The sequence below is a fragment of the Perissodus microlepis genome, chromosome 14, assembly GCF_051167445.1.
Source record: "Perissodus microlepis isolate ML-2025 ecotype Zambia chromosome 14, ASM5116744v1, whole genome shotgun sequence".
Taxonomy (NCBI): Eukaryota; Metazoa; Chordata; class Actinopteri; order Cichliformes; family Cichlidae; genus Perissodus; species Perissodus microlepis.
In genome coordinates this window covers 36,640,721-36,659,143 of record NC_140474.1, presented here as the reverse complement: position 1 = coordinate 36,659,143, position 18,423 = coordinate 36,640,721, and the positions used below count along the sequence as shown (strand labels likewise).

The 18,423-nt window shown below is 41.9% G+C and overlaps 1 protein-coding gene across 1 annotated transcript; it reads right to left on the bottom strand.

Annotated features, from left to right (window-relative positions):
* Positions 1–1,029: 1,029 nt before the first annotated feature.
* On the bottom strand, positions 1,030–17,455 carry appbp2 (amyloid beta precursor protein (cytoplasmic tail) binding protein 2). The gene is made up of 13 exons (XM_084950290.1): positions 16,987–17,455; positions 12,325–12,413; positions 10,965–11,116; positions 9,371–9,494; positions 7,907–8,075; positions 7,727–7,816; positions 7,555–7,622; positions 7,368–7,473; positions 7,158–7,282; positions 6,686–6,771; positions 6,114–6,304; positions 5,190–5,355; positions 1,030–4,878 (listed from the first exon to the last, which is right to left on the bottom strand). Exons 1-13 carry the CDS (start codon positions 17,122–17,124, stop codon positions 4,616–4,618), a joined length of 1,767 nt encoding a protein of 588 aa, XP_084806416.1. The 5' UTR covers positions 17,125–17,455; the 3' UTR covers positions 1,030–4,615.
* Between the last annotated feature and the right edge of the window lie 968 nt (positions 17,456–18,423).

The window sequence follows — 18,423 nt, the reverse complement described above, 5'->3', positions numbered from 1 at the left end:
TATCTTAACTGTGTGCTTAGCATCACTGTCCTGTTGGAGGATGAACATTTGCTCCAGTCTGAGATCCATAGTGCCCTTGAGCAGGTTATCATCAAGGATGTTTACGTATGGTGCTGCATTCCTCTTTCCCTCATCCTTGAGTCATTTCCCAGTTCCTGCTGCCGAAAACATCCCTACAGTGTAATCCTGCCCCCACCGTGCTTCGCTGTAGTGATGGTGTTGTTCGGGTGATGAGCGGTGCCTGGTTGAGGTCTGCATGACAGACTAGTGTGCTGGGATGCATCATCGGTGATGTAACATGAGGTCATCACAGGTTTTAAACCTCTCAACATCAGACACCCTCTCTCACCTGGATTAATCAGACTCCCAGCTGCAGTTGTCAACGGATCCAAAGACACCTTGTGGCTTTCTCTGCTGCCTCGCTACCTGATCTAACGACCCTCATTTTCTCCTGTCCAGTGATGCCCGGCAATAGAAGCACTTTGCAGAGTGAACACTTTACAAATCCTGGGCATCCCACCTCTGCATGCTCGCAGGAAGATCGTCCACCTGTGCCTGCTACTATGCACACTTTACCTCGTTTGCCTCTTTTATGTGCTCTGCAGGGCATACTTTTAATTCCAGCACGATCAAATATATGTAAAAAAAAAAAAGATTATGATTTGTATAGCAGCAATCCTAAGCCTTTAAAATCTGTCTTGTGTGTAAAATGTCAGTGATGGAAGCTGTAAGGCTAGTCTATAAAAGGAGTAAAAGTTTCACAGTGAAATGTAGTGGCAGTTGCCAAAAATGGCAATTTTCAAGTAAAGTCTGAAGTTCCTTTCCACTCGTAGCATTCAACTCGCTGTATTATGCACTATAACTCACCTATACTTAAAGCCAGATTTGAAGGAAGAAAACTTGAAGGACTGAGTATCAAATAAACTGAATATTTCATCTCATTAGTGTAAAAGTGTTCCTGTTGTTTGCTGGGATGTGGATGGTGAAGTCCAGATGTGTACAGCTGACGGACAGCAAAGAGGGAAACTGTGATGGTCAACGATGTTTTAATGTTTTTGAAGCTAACAGTGAAGCAGTAACAGGACAACAGTGAACACATCCCACACGTCTCCTTTGAACTCTGAAGAGAGAAGCGGGCTGTTGGAGACATCACAGCTTCATTTTGAACTTTGTCCTGGGCCCCCCACCCCCAACACCACCACTTGAACTACACTATTCCCTTTCAGACATCAGTAGATCATCTTGGCCAAGCAGGAAAAAGGAACTTGCACCTCAGCCGAAGCTGGATTAGAAACTGCTGCTGAGACCTGTTTTGTAATCCTCTGGAGAAGATGCAGACGTAGCCCTCACAGCACACAGTGTCAAATCATGCAAAGTTTCTCCATGATTCACTTTTTAAGACATAGAAATATTCATGATTCTTCTCTTTTCTTTGTATGCACCTGTTTACAAGTAAAGTCTGTAGATAAGAAATCTACTCAGAGGTGGAGGGGGTGGGGTGGGGGGTCTATTTAAGCCAAAGCACTGAGTGTTTAGCTGAGAGCTGGACCTCCTCCTCAGCTACAGCCACTCACATCACTGTTACAGAGGGAGACATTGACAGCACTGAAGCAACAGCAAGGCAAAGCTCGTTTTCTTCATTCGTTCTTTTCAAAACAAACTAAATACTAAATTAACGGCGGACTATTCATCCATGGCATCACATTCTCAGTAATGTTGCACACCATCTCCACAGCCTGTGTTCAGCCTCGACTGTGCAAAATCTCATCCTTCATCTGCTACAGGATGCGTCCATGCCTTTCTTCACGCCACTGTTACGCAGCATCTCTTTAAGCGCTCATTTCTCCTTCACCTCTTATATTGACAGACTGCTTTAGTGAAACAAGGGTCCATGTGTAATGTTAGAATTGCACTAACGAAAAAATCCCATCCAGAGAAGCTGGTGATTCCCAAACTGTGGACTAAATATTAGACTGGAAGCATCTGCAGTGGAAGGCTTTACAGGATCACAGGTACATAAACAGTGCTGTGAACAAGTGCTTGCCCCGTTCTTGACATATACATTGTTTTTTGCATTTTTGTCTCACTTTCAGGTCATCATACAACTGTTATATTACACAGACATAACCAGAATAAGCTCAAAATTATGATTAAGGGTAAAAAGTTATCCAAACCTACCTGGCCTAAAATCTAAAAACTGGTCGAGTATGGAGGAGCACTGGTGGGGTGTTGAACAACCTGTTTAAGGTCATGGACTTGCTGGTATATTTGGGATTGTGTTGTTCTGCTGCGTAACCCAAGCACGCTCGAGCTGTACGTCACAAAAGTTTTCCTTCAGGATTTTCGGGTTGAGAGCAGAATTCCTTTTTCCATCCAGATCCTTAATCATCCAAGCAGCCCACTCCCACTCCCTCCACATGCTCTTACTGTGATGTTCTTTTTATGAAATGCTGTTTTTGTTTTTTTCCTTTTTCAAACAGGGCCAGGTAGGTTCTTTTGTCCCTTACCAAAAATCACAAATCACTTAAAAACGTATGTTATCTCATTTTAAATGTTGTCTGATGATCTTAATCACTGCAGTGTGACAAATATGCATGAAATGAAGAAATCAGGAGGCAAATACTTTGTGGCAGCACTGTAGCTTACTCCAAATATACAGAACAAAATCCAAACAGGTTTAAAATGGTCCAACTAGGTGTTCAAATGTTTTGTTTTCTCATGTCAGTGAGCCAAACCCATTAACATGGTTATGTCACGCACACAGCTCTGGCTACACACCTGCTGTTCAAACTATTTGTGTGTGACAGGCAGAAGAGAGTTGGCTTTAAGAGAGACAGAGGCACTAAAAGAGCCGTTTTCAGATAGACACTGACTTGAGTGGCTGCCCCAAGGCTCAGGATAAGGTCAATAAGGATTATTTAGAACTGAGAATAATGAAAAGATACGATATTACAGTCTAAAAATAAGAATATGTTCCTTTAAAGCCCTTTCAACACAAAGTATGTAATGGCCGTTGCATACTTTGTCCACTAGAGAGCCTAAGTTAGCTTTAAAATACCAACATGGCAGCTGTAGAGCTGGTGTCCTGCAGGCTTTAGATATGACCCTGGGTCAACACACCTGAATCAAATGATTAGTTCATTGTCAGGCCTCTGGAAACCTTTTTCATTTAGCCATTTAAACCAGCTGTGTTGGATCAAGCACACATGTAAAACCTGCAGGACGCCAGCCCTTGAGGCCTGGAGTTCCCCCACCCCTGCTATAGAGCTAAGATGTCGGGTAAAACTGAAAACCAGCCGAAGAATGACAGCTGAGCTTTTAAATAAAGCAACAGATGAGATTCTGGACAGTGAGACTCTGAACGATGGGCCAGTAACAGAAAAACATATCAGGAACTTTTCTTTAATGGGATTTTCTGACAGGAGGGTGTGAAGCAGAGAGGCCACATGCACAATAATCAGGCTGCTATGCAAACACGCACACAAGCACACAATATTGGTCCCCACTGTAGCGCCGTTAAGGATATAATAGTTTATTTAGCACTTCAAAATATGGGTCCGTCTACAGACAGATAACTGCAAGCTGGTGTAAGGCTGGTAGTCATCGGTGGAGCACTTGGGCACCGAGAGTTGTGTGTTACACTCACTCACTCACACATACGGCCTCAAGATGAACAAAGCGAGGCTTCGGAGCCTTTGCACATGTAGCAGCTTCCTCTTTGCCCTCCCATCCGTGTCCCTTGTTATCATAGTGTTGAGCCATTTCTCATTCAGTAAGAAAACATAAACAAAGGGCTACATAAACATATATGTTTGCATATAAATTATTGGCATTTTAATGATGCTATGTCAGTACTAAGCTGGAAAAAAAGACCTGTGAAAACCTGTTGTGTGTAAAAACCACACCTGGTGTTATCACATTCTCCTCCACGCAACTTTGAGGGTTCACGTTCAGTTAATTGCAAAGAAAAAAAAAAAACAACAACAAAAAGCCTTCAAATAAAACTCAAGTGTACAATCTGTATTTTCTTTAACTGTACAAGTGTCAAAAATATCCAACTATTTCCAGCTGTGATCTGCCAAGTGATGATGCTGATGGATGTGCAGGTATTCCACAGATGCTGTCGTGCAGCTCGAGAACACGGGTTCTGTTCTGTGATGACGCTCCCGGAGATCTGAGCTACACTGGTACGGTACAAAAGCAAAACTGCTGTCCAGGAAGAAAAAGGCGAGTGAGATGAGAGGCGAGGAGGTCGTGCGTCATCCTTATAGGACGCCTGACGTTTCTTTTCGAGTCCCCAGTCTCGGGCATGTGTCCTCTTTCTGTTGGAGAAACGCAGTGACTGCATCTTGATGGTGAGTGTGTTGATGAGGTCTGATCAGTGTCTTCTCTATTTATTTATTTTTATTCCATGAAAACGTGTGTATATCTGTGTGTGTGTACTGGCAGCATATAAAGTCAACCAAGCTGCCAGTGATGTTTGAATTTGCTGTGTTACTAATCGGTGTGAAACTGAAGCATCACATTTTGGGCTCAAATCATGTCCACACCAGGCTAAAACCCACCCACTTGTCTCTTTTCCCTCCTCTCTTCTCCTTCTCATTCGGTCAACCAATCAGCCGAGACAGGGGCGGGTGGGGCCTAGGCTCTGGGCCAATAGGAAAGCTTGTACCACCTCCTGGGTCTGCTGGGGTGTAGTGTTGACGTCCTCCAGGGCATCCGCCACTGCAAACTGCCGGTCCCTCAGCCGGTTCCAGTTGGACAGTACGTTGTGGTATTCAAACACCTTCTCGTAGTTTCCCACTGAGTTGTAGAGCTTGATCAGGCCTCGGTAGTCGTACTCCAGCCCACTGTAACCCTCGCCAAACAGCTTTTTACCTGTGAAGACAGAAACATCACAGACCATGTTTCATTCAGTCTCTCTGACTCAAGCCCTGTTTTTGATAATATTTTACCCTCTTCCATTGTAGCGAAGTAAAGTCAGGTGTTGGACTGATTAATGTCAGCTCTACATAAACGATTACATAACAATAACAGCAAACCTTGGCAATTAACTGAGAAGTAGGTTGAGTATGACGCATCTCAGTACAACATGCTCTGTGATGAAGCAACATCAGGACCCAGGCCTTGGGCCTCATTTACTGTGACACTAAAAAACATGGACGTGAAGTTGTTCTGCTCTTACTGACCGATAGCGATGGAGCGCAGATAGAGCCTCTCTGCATCTTCGTACTGGTTCATGTCATAGTTGTAGAGGGAGGCCAGGTGACCCACAGACAGAGCCACCTCATAGTCTTCGTGGCCCAGTAGCTGCTCCTTAATCTGGATGGCTTTGATGTGCATCTCCTCTGCCTCCTGGTTACACAAATACATGTGCAAGACAAAGAGATATGAATCACAAACAAAGACAAAACTCAAAGGCAATATTTATTTGGTTTCCATGGCCTTTCCCATAAATCAAACATCCAGCTACGTTTCCACTGAAAAGAAAAGTGGTTCAGTGCCTGTAAGTGTTGTAACTGGGTCAAAGTAAAGTTGTTACATTACACTCTGTGAAAGCAAGTTATGGCCTTTCACACTTAAATTGTTTTCCAGTCCATTTCCAATGGACTAAAAGGAATAACGTGTAGTCCCAAGTCAGTCTCTCATTAACAGCAGGATATTAGATACTTGCCCAAAGTCATTTCAGCTGCAGACTAGAACTTCTGCAGGATTACTTTTAACCTCCACTCTGGCTTTTTATAGGCCAAAGACAGCATCTAAGACTGGTGCACACTCTTTAGAAATGTGCACCACTCTGATATTTGTGTAATCCCAGCCAACTGCAATGACAATATTTCACATCTCATCATTTCTGGCTTTAAATAGCAAAAACCATTCAGTCTCCCACAAACAGTGGTTTGTGCTTGTAAAAGCACAATGTGACTCACTCTCACACAAACACTCATCTCTTAATCAAGATGAGGTGAATATGGAATAGCTGTTCTCTGCCTTTTCTTACACTGAGATTATTTTTATCACAAGGCAGCACAACTGGCACACGCTGGGATGGTTTATGCCCCTTAATTTTAATTATTGTGTCAAATATTACAAACCACACATGTCCTCCTCACCTTAAACTTCCTCATGGACTGGTAGAGTCGTCCGAGGTTGCCATAGTGTTTGGCTGTCTGCACGTTGAACTCTCCGAAAGCCTTCTTGGCCAGCTGCAGTGAGGAGAGGTGCAGGTCGTGAGCCTCCTGCAGGAGGCGCTCTTCTGTCTCTTTATTGTGACAGTCGATGGCAATTTCTTCCAGAATCAGGGCTGTTGGGGAAAAACAAGCAAACGCGGATAGAGTCTATAAGACATAATGTACGGCTTCAAACAGATACAGCACTGTGCAAAAGTCTTGAGCTATCCCTAATTTCTTATGTTTTAAAGGATTCAGACTCTCCCAGTAAAGTGGTCTTAATCAATAATTCTCCAGGCGTCCTGAAGCTCTTTCAAACTGTTTCTGTTTGGACATCGGCTGCTTTTTCACTCACTTGTTGAATGTTTTTTTAATCTGTCAAACCACAAAAGTTTGACCTACGAATAGACAACTTAGCAAAGAACCAGTTTTAAATTGTTCTTTCAAGGTACTTTATTACAAGCAGCCAGTCACACACACGAGCATAATACTACTCTCCACTTTGCCTGCCTTACCTTTGACTCTCTTAGAGGAGGCCAGCAGAAGATGGTCCTCAGGCAGAATGTGAGTTATGATGTCTATGGCACGTTCTGCATGGAATCTGAGGGACAAACACAGCACTCAGTCGTGTAACTCAGACTTGGCTGGAAACTCTACATATTGGGGACAAACACTTCCAAGAATATCAAGCGTTTCCATTGAACAAAGTTGTTTTGCAGCTCATACGGTCCAAAAATGGATCAAAGGTCTCACCATTAGGCAATGCTGAATCACAGCCTTTGTATACACGAGGAGCATCACATGATTAATTACACAAACAGGCATCTCCAGTCATCTTTATGTCTGCCCGTGTGTACAGTTAAACATTTGATATGTGCAGCTGCATACACATTACCCAAATACCAGAGTCTGACTTTTGGTGTTGGACTACATTTACAAGGCAGCTCATGAGGAATGTAATTAGCCGAGTTTAGAAGATGCACTCACAGAGCATTGTCAAATTTCCCAGAGCTGTACTGGTGCACATATGAGGAGTAGGCTAGGTCTTCATGGGCTGTGGCAACATGGATGTTCTTCCCCCCAAAGACCGATTGTCGGATATCCAGCGCTGTCTGGGATTTGTACATCAGACAAGATTTAATTAAATAACATCACTGAAAACAAGAGCATACTCCTGTAGCACATCGCTCTACGTACCTGGTAAATAGCAACCGATTGGCATATGTTGTCCACATTTAATAAGTAAAATCCATAATCTAGCAGCGTGTCGGAGTACTTGGGATGCTTGTGTCCAAAATGTTCTCTGTAAGACACAATATTTTCAGTCAGAAACTGCGATGTTAGAAAGTACCCTGTCGAGTCTTCATTACACCCAGCGGGTTACCTTGCTAGAAACACTGCATGTTTGATCAGCTGCTCTGCTTTTCTGAACTCTCTTTTCACCACGCAGGCCTGCAGGGAAGAGACAATCCACAGTTTACACGTGTGTCTGGAATACTAGTGTAAAAATTCAGACAAAGACTGATCTGAGCGATAAATACATGTGTGAGTGTTACCTTGGAGGCCTGGCGAAGGACATCAACCACTACTTTGACAGGCAGCCCTGGAGTAATTTCCTTCATAGCCTCTATACACCACCTGTACGCCTGAGAGACAAGGTCATTGCAGACAGAAAGGACTTTCAGTTGTCTCAGTATCAAAACTGTAAAGCACCATCAGTGGTCAAACCTACACACCTCGTCATAGTGGCTTTTGGCAAAGAGCAAGGCACAGAGCTCGCCGTACAGCGCTGCCTTGTTGGCCTGGTGGCCATGTTTGGCTAGTTTGTCCATGTAAGACTGAGCAAGCTTGAAGGTCTCCTCCCCAAGGTGGTACTTGCAGTTGCCATTACGGACATGAAGCAGCCTGAAGAGAGAAGACAGGGACGCTTCAGTCTCAGTCTTATCTGCTGTATTACTGCATAACTGTCAACTTAAAAACAACAAAAGCTGTGGAAGGAAACTGCTACACTGGTTTCACTGAAAATAACTGTGTTCAGTTTTCCGCAATTTGCAACATATGTGTGTGTGTGCATGTATGAGAGAAGTCGCTCAGGCTGGCTGTCACCACTGCTACCGTCTCCTGGATTCCTCAGTTTGCACGGATGGTGAACCCCATCTTTAATGTGGTGTTAGTACTACTGCGGCACCACACAGGACAGTCCTGTTGATTTTCTACACTATAGATTTCCAGTGTAACAGGGAATCGAGCCACATGCAGATGCTCTCTAACGACACTGCAGTGGTTGGGTGGGCAGGAGTCAGAGTACAGGTACTGGTGAGACGTTTTGTGGGATGGTCCAACCAAAATCTCCCCTTCCTGAACGTCCCCAGGACAAAGAGATGGTTGCTGACTTCCATAGTTCACTTAAATGACTGGACACTGAACTGGAGAACCCAACAGTGATGCTGTGTACAACAGGCGGATGAACAGTCTCTACTTTCTCAGGATGCTGGTAGACATGTCAGCAGGATCAACAAACTAATCTGGAATCGTCATTGGGCAGCAAGGGACAGGCGGTCACTGAACAAACTGCTCTCCATCACGGACAACCCATCACACCCACTCGGTTACACACTACAGAGACAGCAGAGCTCATATAAAACTGTACCACAGCTTACATGTTTGTGCCCGGTCAGCACACCCGTCAGGACCAAATATGCTACAGAAACATCTGTATCAAACATTTTTGCAGCTTTTTCTTAGCTCTACAGTGTTCAGTTTATTCATGAATACCATTTGCTAGGATTCATTTATATACAAGGCCTTAAATATGGGCCCATGGTACTTCTAACAATGTTGCTTTTTTAGTTTATAACAGTTACAGTGTTGTTACTCCATGACAGATAGCTGCTACTTCCACTCAGAAGGAAAGCTTAACCGTCTGTGATGAGATACAGTTTCTGTGTTTTATCTGTTTTCATCTGATAAGAATCAAATAATAAAAAATGTAAAGACAGACTGTATAACAGCTCTTCATATTAATCACTCAGTGGCTTTTATTCACAACTAACATTTCAAGCTGTGCTGTCAGACGCCTAAGTGTTCTGGAAGAAAACACATGTTGTGTAACATCATATCTGGCACATGTAACAATTATGGTATTGTAACTATAGGACACAGAGTTCCTTGGTGAATAAAAGCAGCTCTTTGACACCGACCTGACACAGCATTCCACAGCCCGGTAGCAGTGGAGGACCTCACTGTGGAGCGTGCACAGCTGCAGGCACGACAGAAACACTTTCTCTGCATCTCCATACCAGCCCGCATCAGACAGGAAGCCACCTACAAACAGAAACATGACAGTCATCTGCCTAACACGGTCTCAACTATGGTGTCTGCTGGTCATAGCACAAGGGTCTTAAGAAAACCAAACTTTGACTGGAAGTTTGGTCACTTAGAAAGAAATGAGCAGTCTCTAAGTTTTAAGGCACAGAGAATATCAACCCAAAACCCAGAAAAACACATTGTGTAAAAGTTAATGACATGCAAATCAGTTTCTAAGTGAAATAAATATTTAGTATTTTGGTGGAGAAACCCTTGTTGGGAAGCACAGCAGTAAGATGTTTCTTGTAGGGATTTTGGCCCAATGCTCTTTACAGAAACTCTAAAACCTGGCTGTTGCTTGGCAACTTGAGGCTTCGGCTCACTCCACAGATTTCATATAGGAATGCCAAGCTTCTCCTTTATCCACTCCTTTGTTGCCTTGTTGGTATGTTTTGGGTTAATGTCATGTGGGAAGACTTTTGTTCTTTGGTGGAGAAACTGGAAAGAAACTGATTCTGCAGACAGGTGTGCTTTATACACATAATGAGTTAAGATGGGGAGTATCTGGAATTCACTGACTAATGTTTCAGAGATCTGTGGGAGCTAGAACTCTGATCAAATATTAAATTCTCTCAATGACATGACAATTATTATAATAACGTATTATCATAATGCATATGGCCTAGGGCTGTTCGATATAACGATATATATCTGATGACGATATAAAATCGTCTATCGTTTCATTTTACGCTGTCGTTTGTTTCATGGTGTCGCAAAATAAACTGTTTACGGCAATATTTGTTCATGGTTTTGATGGTCACTGTAGTGACTATATTCAAGTTCTCTCTATCTCTTATATTTAATATAACCACACTACGGACAGACAAGCGCCTGTTTTTATGCGTTGTCGTTAGCAACAACGACGGTAACACCATCGCGTGTCCGCTTGTTTATGTTCCACATAAACCTTTCACAATAAAGCTCAAGATCCTGTTGAGACTTTTCAAAATAAACTGAATCACGTGAAAGAGCAGATTATTTACGGATGAGAAGTAAAAAAGAGCCGCCAGGTGCTAAAAAATAAACCTTAGACCCAAACGTTAGAACAGGCTTTTCCCCGCAGCACGCCGTGTAATAAACACTCACAAAGAAAACGGCGGCCGTTACAACTTCTGTCTAAAAATGTATCGTTTCATGCATCGGTTAAAACACTCGACTCCAGCTGGAAACACTTCCCGCAAGTCGAGCTGCCCGAGATTCACAGACTTTACAGAAAATGTTACATTTTTGTGATTTATATCGTTATCGGGACGATAGAGGCATTATATCGGGATATGAGATTTTGGTCATATCGCACAGCCCTAATATGGCCCACATTATATGTTGTTTATATTGTACGTTATCAACCACCTAACATAAGGACAGCTCTGCACTTCTATCCCACACAGTGCTTATCTGAAGCCTCCACTGCCCAGCCCTGACATTTACCCAGCACAAAGCCAAACTGGATGGCCTTCTCTTTGACGTGGGCGTCAGACTCGGCGATGTAGGAGCAGCGGCGGCTGAAGGAGTTTGCCAGAACTGAGGCCACTTTCACACCGTGGTCCATCAGGGCCTGGAAACAGTGGTGCAGGAGGTGTCTGCAGTGATGAGGTCAAAGGGAGATGTCGGGTCAACAGTCAAATTGCAGGAAACACAAAAAAAAAAAAAAAAAAAAAAAAAAATCCAGTCCACAAGCAGCTTTTAGCGTAAACAGATTCTTATCAGACATGGCCGTAGACAGCATGGCACCATCCCTACTGTACAGAACACCTGGCACAGTTAACTAGCAGCAAGAATACCACACAAGGGACCGTCAAGAAATGAACAACAGGTCAGTGTACGCAGTTGATGTCCTCGTCATACAGAAGGGATCTTATTTCCATATATGGGCATTCCTCAGTCTAAAGAAGATTCACATGAAACAATGTCTACGATGATAGGTGTCAAATGTGTTTTCAACGATCTACAAACAAGACCTTAAATTCTCTTGTTAGAAATTATATCATGGAAGCAATCACAATATTAGAGTTTGGTTGATGGACATTGCTTCCTTCCTCTCTGTTCCAGCATCATTAGTGTTTCACACCTATCAGTCTGCCTAAACTACATTTAACAGAGTGGACAAAAGAGTTTCAAAATTCAAATGGACATGAAAAAGAGCTAAAAACAGATTTCTCTGGTTACCTAAAAACATGTTTAACATCATTAAGGGCACCCGACTAAACATATGCTTGGTTCCAGTGTAAAAACTGGTTCCATCCACTGTTGGGGAAAAAAAAAAGAAGAAAAAAGAGGATTCCAGTATGAACAAATGAAAATGCAAGTTTGGTGAATGATGAAAAACCGGCATTCACCAAACTCCAAATACCATCTTTACTGATGACAAAGTGGCCAGAGCTGATTAAAATGACTCTTTTCTACCCTCCTAAATTTAAAGTTTAACATCCCAGTGTACAGTGACATATACTTGTATACTTCCTCTATGTTTAGCAGCCAAAGGGTATCCAAAGGTCAGGAATATTAATATTCCTCGTTTTACTGGATTAAGATGGAGGTTCTGCTTTTCATTTAACGTGTTGCCATGGTGAATTGTGCTATCAAAGCTCCATTGAAGGTGGCTTTCTTTCCCTACTCGCACACACTAAACTCAAGGTGAACGTACTCGGAGTTAACTGATCTCAAAGGTAATCAACTTGCAGTTTATGGTTAATCTCAGACTCTGCTGAACCTGCTCAGGACTGCAGTGGATGTGTGAAAACTACTTTAGGAGAGTGATGGGCACAGTTTGGACCCATTATGTTCTTACCTTTTGTCTGAAGCCCGCAGCACTTTAGCAAACACCTCCAGCTCACAGAACTCTCCCCCCAGCTGGCAGAGTCGACCCTGCTGGTAGAGCTGAGAGCACAGCACAGTGAGACACAGTGAGAAATGAGATTCAGTAACAATACAACAGATGTCATCTCTATAGGTAACAAGTCAAATTTCTTAATGTGCAGGGGAACCAATGTTTCAGCTGCAGGTAAATGACAGTCTAACCTGTAACTACAGGAGTGAAGCTGACCATTTTTTACTCTGCTTTAAGTGATGCAACCAATGTTGTCTGCTGAACAGGAGTTTAAACAAAAAAAAATTGCTGATGTCTGGCCTGTCATCAAAGTGCACTCAGCTGGAAACTGTTATACTGAGCCAGGATTATGCTTGTTTATGGACATGCACGTGGGCTGCTGTGGACCCCACCCTCCAACTCTGCTTGCAGTCTGCCTGGAATGTCCATACAGAGCATCACAATCACTTCTGACAAGAAAATCAACACCACTCAGATTAAATAGACCCTCGTACACTTGTGGACACAGACAGTATAATCCATATAATCCTTGACACGAATGGCTCACCATAGTGGTGTTTGTGATGGAAACTATTAATCACAGATGTCTCTCTCCAAGGTTCTTACATGAAATCTCACCTAATGAAAACTTGTACTGCAGCCACTGCTGTACTGGGGCGTTATTTTGGTTGTGCAGCTTTAACCTTTCAGTGCTTGTAATTTAAGTCAAACGCTCTACTCACAAGTAGTCACCTAGCTGTGGAGGGCAGTGGGAACCAGAAACAGGAAAACGTGTGCCGTGTGGACAAGACAACTTCATGATATTAGGTGTGTGTGCCATTTATGTGTCACCATTTCATAGTATGTGTAAAAACACAGTGACAATTGTCTAGAACGGTGCTTAAAATTCTAGCATGAACTCCACAGATGTTCATGTTGCCTTCAGGATGATTTAGCACACTCGTAAAAAGACCCGTCACCTAACATCAGAAGGTTAATATTTGAATTTCTCCAGTATTACTAATGACATTCAGATCAGTGTCAGTGAATTCACCATGTGCTATGTTTCAGCAAACTGCTGAAACTGACAGGAACCTCCACAGTGCACACAGAACAGTACCACAGCACTCAGCTCTTAGATGCTAGCTTGTGTTTGATGAAAACTGACACTTTTGTTACAGCCGTACCTTCAATTTATTGTAATGACTTAAACTCGTGGCAGCATTTTCACATGAATTAGTCCAAAGCAGACTTTGAGCACACTGAGCAAAACTCCAGTATATCGTATCAAAAACACATCAGCAAAATGGGTAAACCAGCACTTGTGTTATTGTGCTTTCCTAATCATGTTAGGAGGCACTGAGCACATCGAGTCCATGCCCCAGACTTCATGTCAGTGTGTTTCTCCTGGGAACTGGGGCATCTGAGCTCTAAGGAAAAACCCCTTTTGGTTTATGTCCAGAAAATATTTATTCATGCTTTTACTGGATTTGCACCAGAGTCATTATATAAAAGGAGAAAATGTTAACGAAAGCGTAAGAAAGTAACAAAATCATGTGCATTTGTAGCAGAAGAAAAACTTTCAGGGAAAAACAAACATAGTTTTTACTGGTTTATGTCACAGTGACCACTGAAATGCACAGATGGTGCAGACCACCCAAAACTTTGTTGTACATGTACAATGACAATAAAAGCCTATCCTATCCTAAACTTATAATTCTCTCCCCATTCAAGTCTGTATGGGTTTTAAAGTAACTGCCCAGCGGCGTTTCAGATAGCGTCTGTGTTTAATGTTGCTTCTAAAATGACTTTGTTTGTGCCCACTAGGACAATAAACATGTATTTTTAAATGTTAATGAATCAATACAAACACAATTGAAAATGCTCCCTTTTCCCCTTTTCCATAAGTGTGAAGACGAGCTGTCTGACAGCTTAAAGGTTTAATTCTAACTGTTGGAAAAGAGAAAAACATTAGTAAAAAATAAACTTTTATACCATAACATCTTACTATTGGACCACTGACAGTGTCTAATGAAGGTTTTATGTCACCTTGACCCTTGTTTTTCAAGAAAGACTATCTGGAACCTGCAGCACAAAGTAAGTTTAACACACTCAGCACATCATTTCTTTATCTGAACGTTTAAGCACTTTGGTCAGCAAGACTGCAAAAGCACCATTTTAGTTTGTTTTCCAGCTGTTGTCGTGTTGTTGGTGTGAGAAAAAAAGCTCAGAATAAATAAATAAAATGGAATTCAAACCACTGCTTGCAAATTGAATATAATAAGGTCAACAAGTACAAAGAGGAGCCTTTTTTAGAGAATAATTTAATGTTAAAATTATCTGCAACCAATGAGAAAATAAAACCTAATAATAATAATAATCAAGGAACACAGAATATGAATATTTATTCATAAAGAATATTTCCCCTTACTACTGCTCATCAGGGAAAAACAAACTGACACTACTAAAAAACTTCAGACCCTCTTACTATCCAAAGGGATCTTCCCGGAATAGACACCATTTTCCTAAACACTGATATGTCAGTAGGCAGTGTTTTGAATTTCCAGTGACTGCTCTATAAATCACCAGAACACACAAAAACCCACAATGCCCGATTTCTTCCCAACTTAGCCTTAAGACATGTGGAGTAAAACTAATTATTTTTCCATCTGTGTCTTAAGACACACAGAGAGGCGCACATTAACAGAAGGACTACATGAATCAAAGTTACCAAATTGCCCCAGTTCTTAGCTCCATTGGCCCCCTGTCTTAATGCACGTGAAGCTCTATTTTTTTTCCTTGGGGGGGGGACACAGTGCAGTTTGCAGGTTAACAACAGCACATTCTGATTGCTAATTTGCCACAAAATGTTCCCATTAGCTTATATGTCTAATGTTTGAAGTTTTGAGTGTGATCATATCAGAACCTGGTACATTTAAGCATTTTTGGTCTTTTTTATATATGTGTGTATATATATATATATATATATATATATATATATATATATATATATATGTGTGTATGTATGTATGTATGTATTTATTTATGACAGGCCGACCAGTGACAGCTTCAATGGCTGCAGCACCTGCCAGTAAAATGAACTACAACCATGCCAAGCTGGATGTGAAACCTCGTCTCTCAGGAAAATCAAGATCGATCCAAGATAAGGGCATTTTTGCCTGTAACTATTTTTCTACAATACTTCTTACACTGACGATTTTGTTCCAATATCAGAAATGATATGAATATGGACAGCAGCACACTAACCTGGTGTCTGTCATACTTATAAAACAAACTAGGTTCACTTTGTTTACTTGGGCTAATAAAGCTGAGAGGCTTGAATACACTGAGTGCATTATGGCCTATTTAGTTAATCTAAAAATGATGCGCAGATTTCTCTCAATCGCTGCATCCAATTGATTGGCTGAAAACTGTTTTCAGTTGACTATGATTTTCTTCGGTTGTCTACAGGCCTACTGTGATGTTTACAGGAATCTCCAAATGGTTTTTGGCTATAATTGCATTCTTAAGTGTACCTAGATTTACTAATGTGCAAATAAATCTGTAAATATGCAGCTGGGGAGAGAAATGGCTGAGAAGTCTGAAATCTTTTCTTCAACATCTGGAAATGATGACAAGTTGTTGTTATTGCAGTCACAATCAGTTATTTGGACAGGCCTCTCAGTTTGATAGATTGGTGTTACACTACATTTTTTATATTTACAACCTCGATCCAAATGACATGCAACTACAAACAAAATCTCCAAACACATCTGCACATATTTGTGGCTACAATATTAACCCCAAAGAGAACACTCAAAGGATTTTTACACTTCTCACGCAATTGGTTTTAACATATGGTGTTACTTTTATTATTACTAAATAGTTAGCATACCATGACTGGGTGGACTAAAGGTTTTTTTCGTCAAAGTATTAGAGTTACACATCAGATATACATCAATAAAGGATCTAAAGATGCACCCGTAGATTAAACAAATATCAGATCCTAGTGTACATTTTATGGGCATCTGGAATCATCTGGTGGGTGAAGATCGAGTAACTGTGAAACATGCTGTATTCGCGACCTTCATGTTTTTAAGATCCTTCCTCTGTGACGCCTGACCTCGGTGTGACACTTAACCAACTACACGTATCAGAAGGAAAGAATCGCAGTCAAGGTTACAGTGGTTTAATATCGCTGTCCGTCTTTATGGAAAGCTGATGGTGATTGTTTGTAAAAGCAAACGTATGTTGTAAGCGATGCGCTTTATATGTGAGAACGGCTAACGTCACTTTAGCCAAAGTGGGTCAGACCTGGACATGACAACACAAAAAACACCACACATCACGGAACCAGTTCATTTAAATGGATACTTGGGTAATTAACGACAGTCTCGATGCAGTTTAATAATTCGCTTCAACACACACACTGTCACACTAGCTTTCTGTAATGTCGAGAACGGTTGAAGCTGGATCACTTGTTCTTTTTCCAAATCAGATTCCTAAGGAGGAATTTTCGATAGCTAGTCTAACGTTACCGACATTTCGCTAACGTTAGCAAGCAGTGTTAGCAGCCGACCACAGAAACTCGTACAGGATGTTAGCTGTCACATCATTGAGAGTCTCCTTACTGCTAAATCCTACCTTATAATAGACGTCGAACTGTATATTTTCTGGGAGGGACCGTATGTCCCTTCTTGACCGGCTGTAGTTGTCCACCACAGCCGAGATAGCAGTGTTGTACAGCGTTTCTGGGATCCATTCGAGCTCCACCGCAGCCATGTTGTTTTCCCTCTCCAAAAAAGCCCCAGAAGCTACAGCCCTCCCCAACTCTCCTTACATTCACTACCTTACCACGATTGAAGCCCTTCTTCTGCGAGTCCTCATGCAACATTCGCTCCGTATTGACACTACGAATATTATTGTTGCAGACAAGTCAGTGTCTCGATTTAAAAAACCGCTGTTTCATTTCCATCCTTCTCTTTCATCTTCGACTACTCGTCGACCCTACAGCAGTTCCGTGCCCCCGTCCCGACGCACACACTCACGGGCGCTGACGCAATGACGTCATTGTGCAGTCGATGCTGAACCAACAGGCTCCAAGTAAAAAGTCACACTTCACATAAAGTAAAAAGATGAATTTACCGACGATTGCCCATTTAAGCAATGTACCAACCACCCACTCGTGAAGAAGCCGTGCTCCTTATTTGGCAGATAACAAACACATATCATAACAAATGGCAACAGAAAACAAAAATCCTTTACTTGTTTAATGTTAATGTACCTAACCAGCGCTTTGATTTCGTAGACAATGTGTCAAATTTATTACAATTCTTTTTTATTTAATGTGGCTAGAAAAACTCTAACGACAGCCAATCATTGCACCAAAAATGTCGAAATGTGTTACAAAATGTGTCTAAATAGAAATAAGGAGTACTGACTGAGGGGAAATGAAAATGCACTACACTGACGTAGGTTCGAAACTTTGTTACAACAGGTGAATGTGATTCTAGATTTCGTTTATTGTGAAATTAAGAGAACTTTTGAGTGAAATGTTGAACTTATATAAAATATGCAGAATATTTTACCTTTAATGAAAGGAGCATTTACATGTACCCCACTGGTGCATATGAACAAGGTAACTGAGTATGGTGAGGCTAAGCCCTAAAAAGCATCTTGTAATATCACAGATGTTTCCTCAGTTGTTTGTTATTATTAATCTGTGGCTCTCTTCCACAGCTGCTTGTCATCGGCAGATGGCCGCCCCTCTCCAAGCTTGGTTCCTCGTGAGGTTTCTTCCTGTTCTAAGGGAGTTTTTCCTTCCCACCGTCACCAAAATGCTTGCTCATAAGGGGTCATATGATTGTTGGGGTTTTCTCTGTACTATTGTAGGATCTTGACCCTACAATATAAAGCACCTTGAGGCTACTGTTGTTGTGATTTGGAAGAAGGACAAGCAGTGGTGACAGACACCACTGCTTGGTCAACAAAGCTTTGAGGTGTGTTCAGGTTCACTGTCAACGCTTCAGTATGACTCTTTCTCCAAAATAATGCCATTCAGAGGGTGTAGGATGTCTCTAA

Coding starts and splice junctions, on each gene's coding strand:
- appbp2 (XM_084950290.1), bottom strand. CDS start 17,124: ATGGCTGCGGTGGAGCTCGAATGGATCCCAGAAACGCTGTACAACACT. Junction 7,623..7,726: donor TCCTTCGCCAGGCCTCCAAG/GTAACACTCACA, acceptor TCTTCCCTGCAG/GCCTGCGTGGTGAAAAGAGA. Junction 5,356..6,113: donor AGTCCATGAGGAAGTTTAAG/GTGAGGAGGACA, acceptor TTGTGTAACCAG/GAGGCAGAGGAGATGCACAT.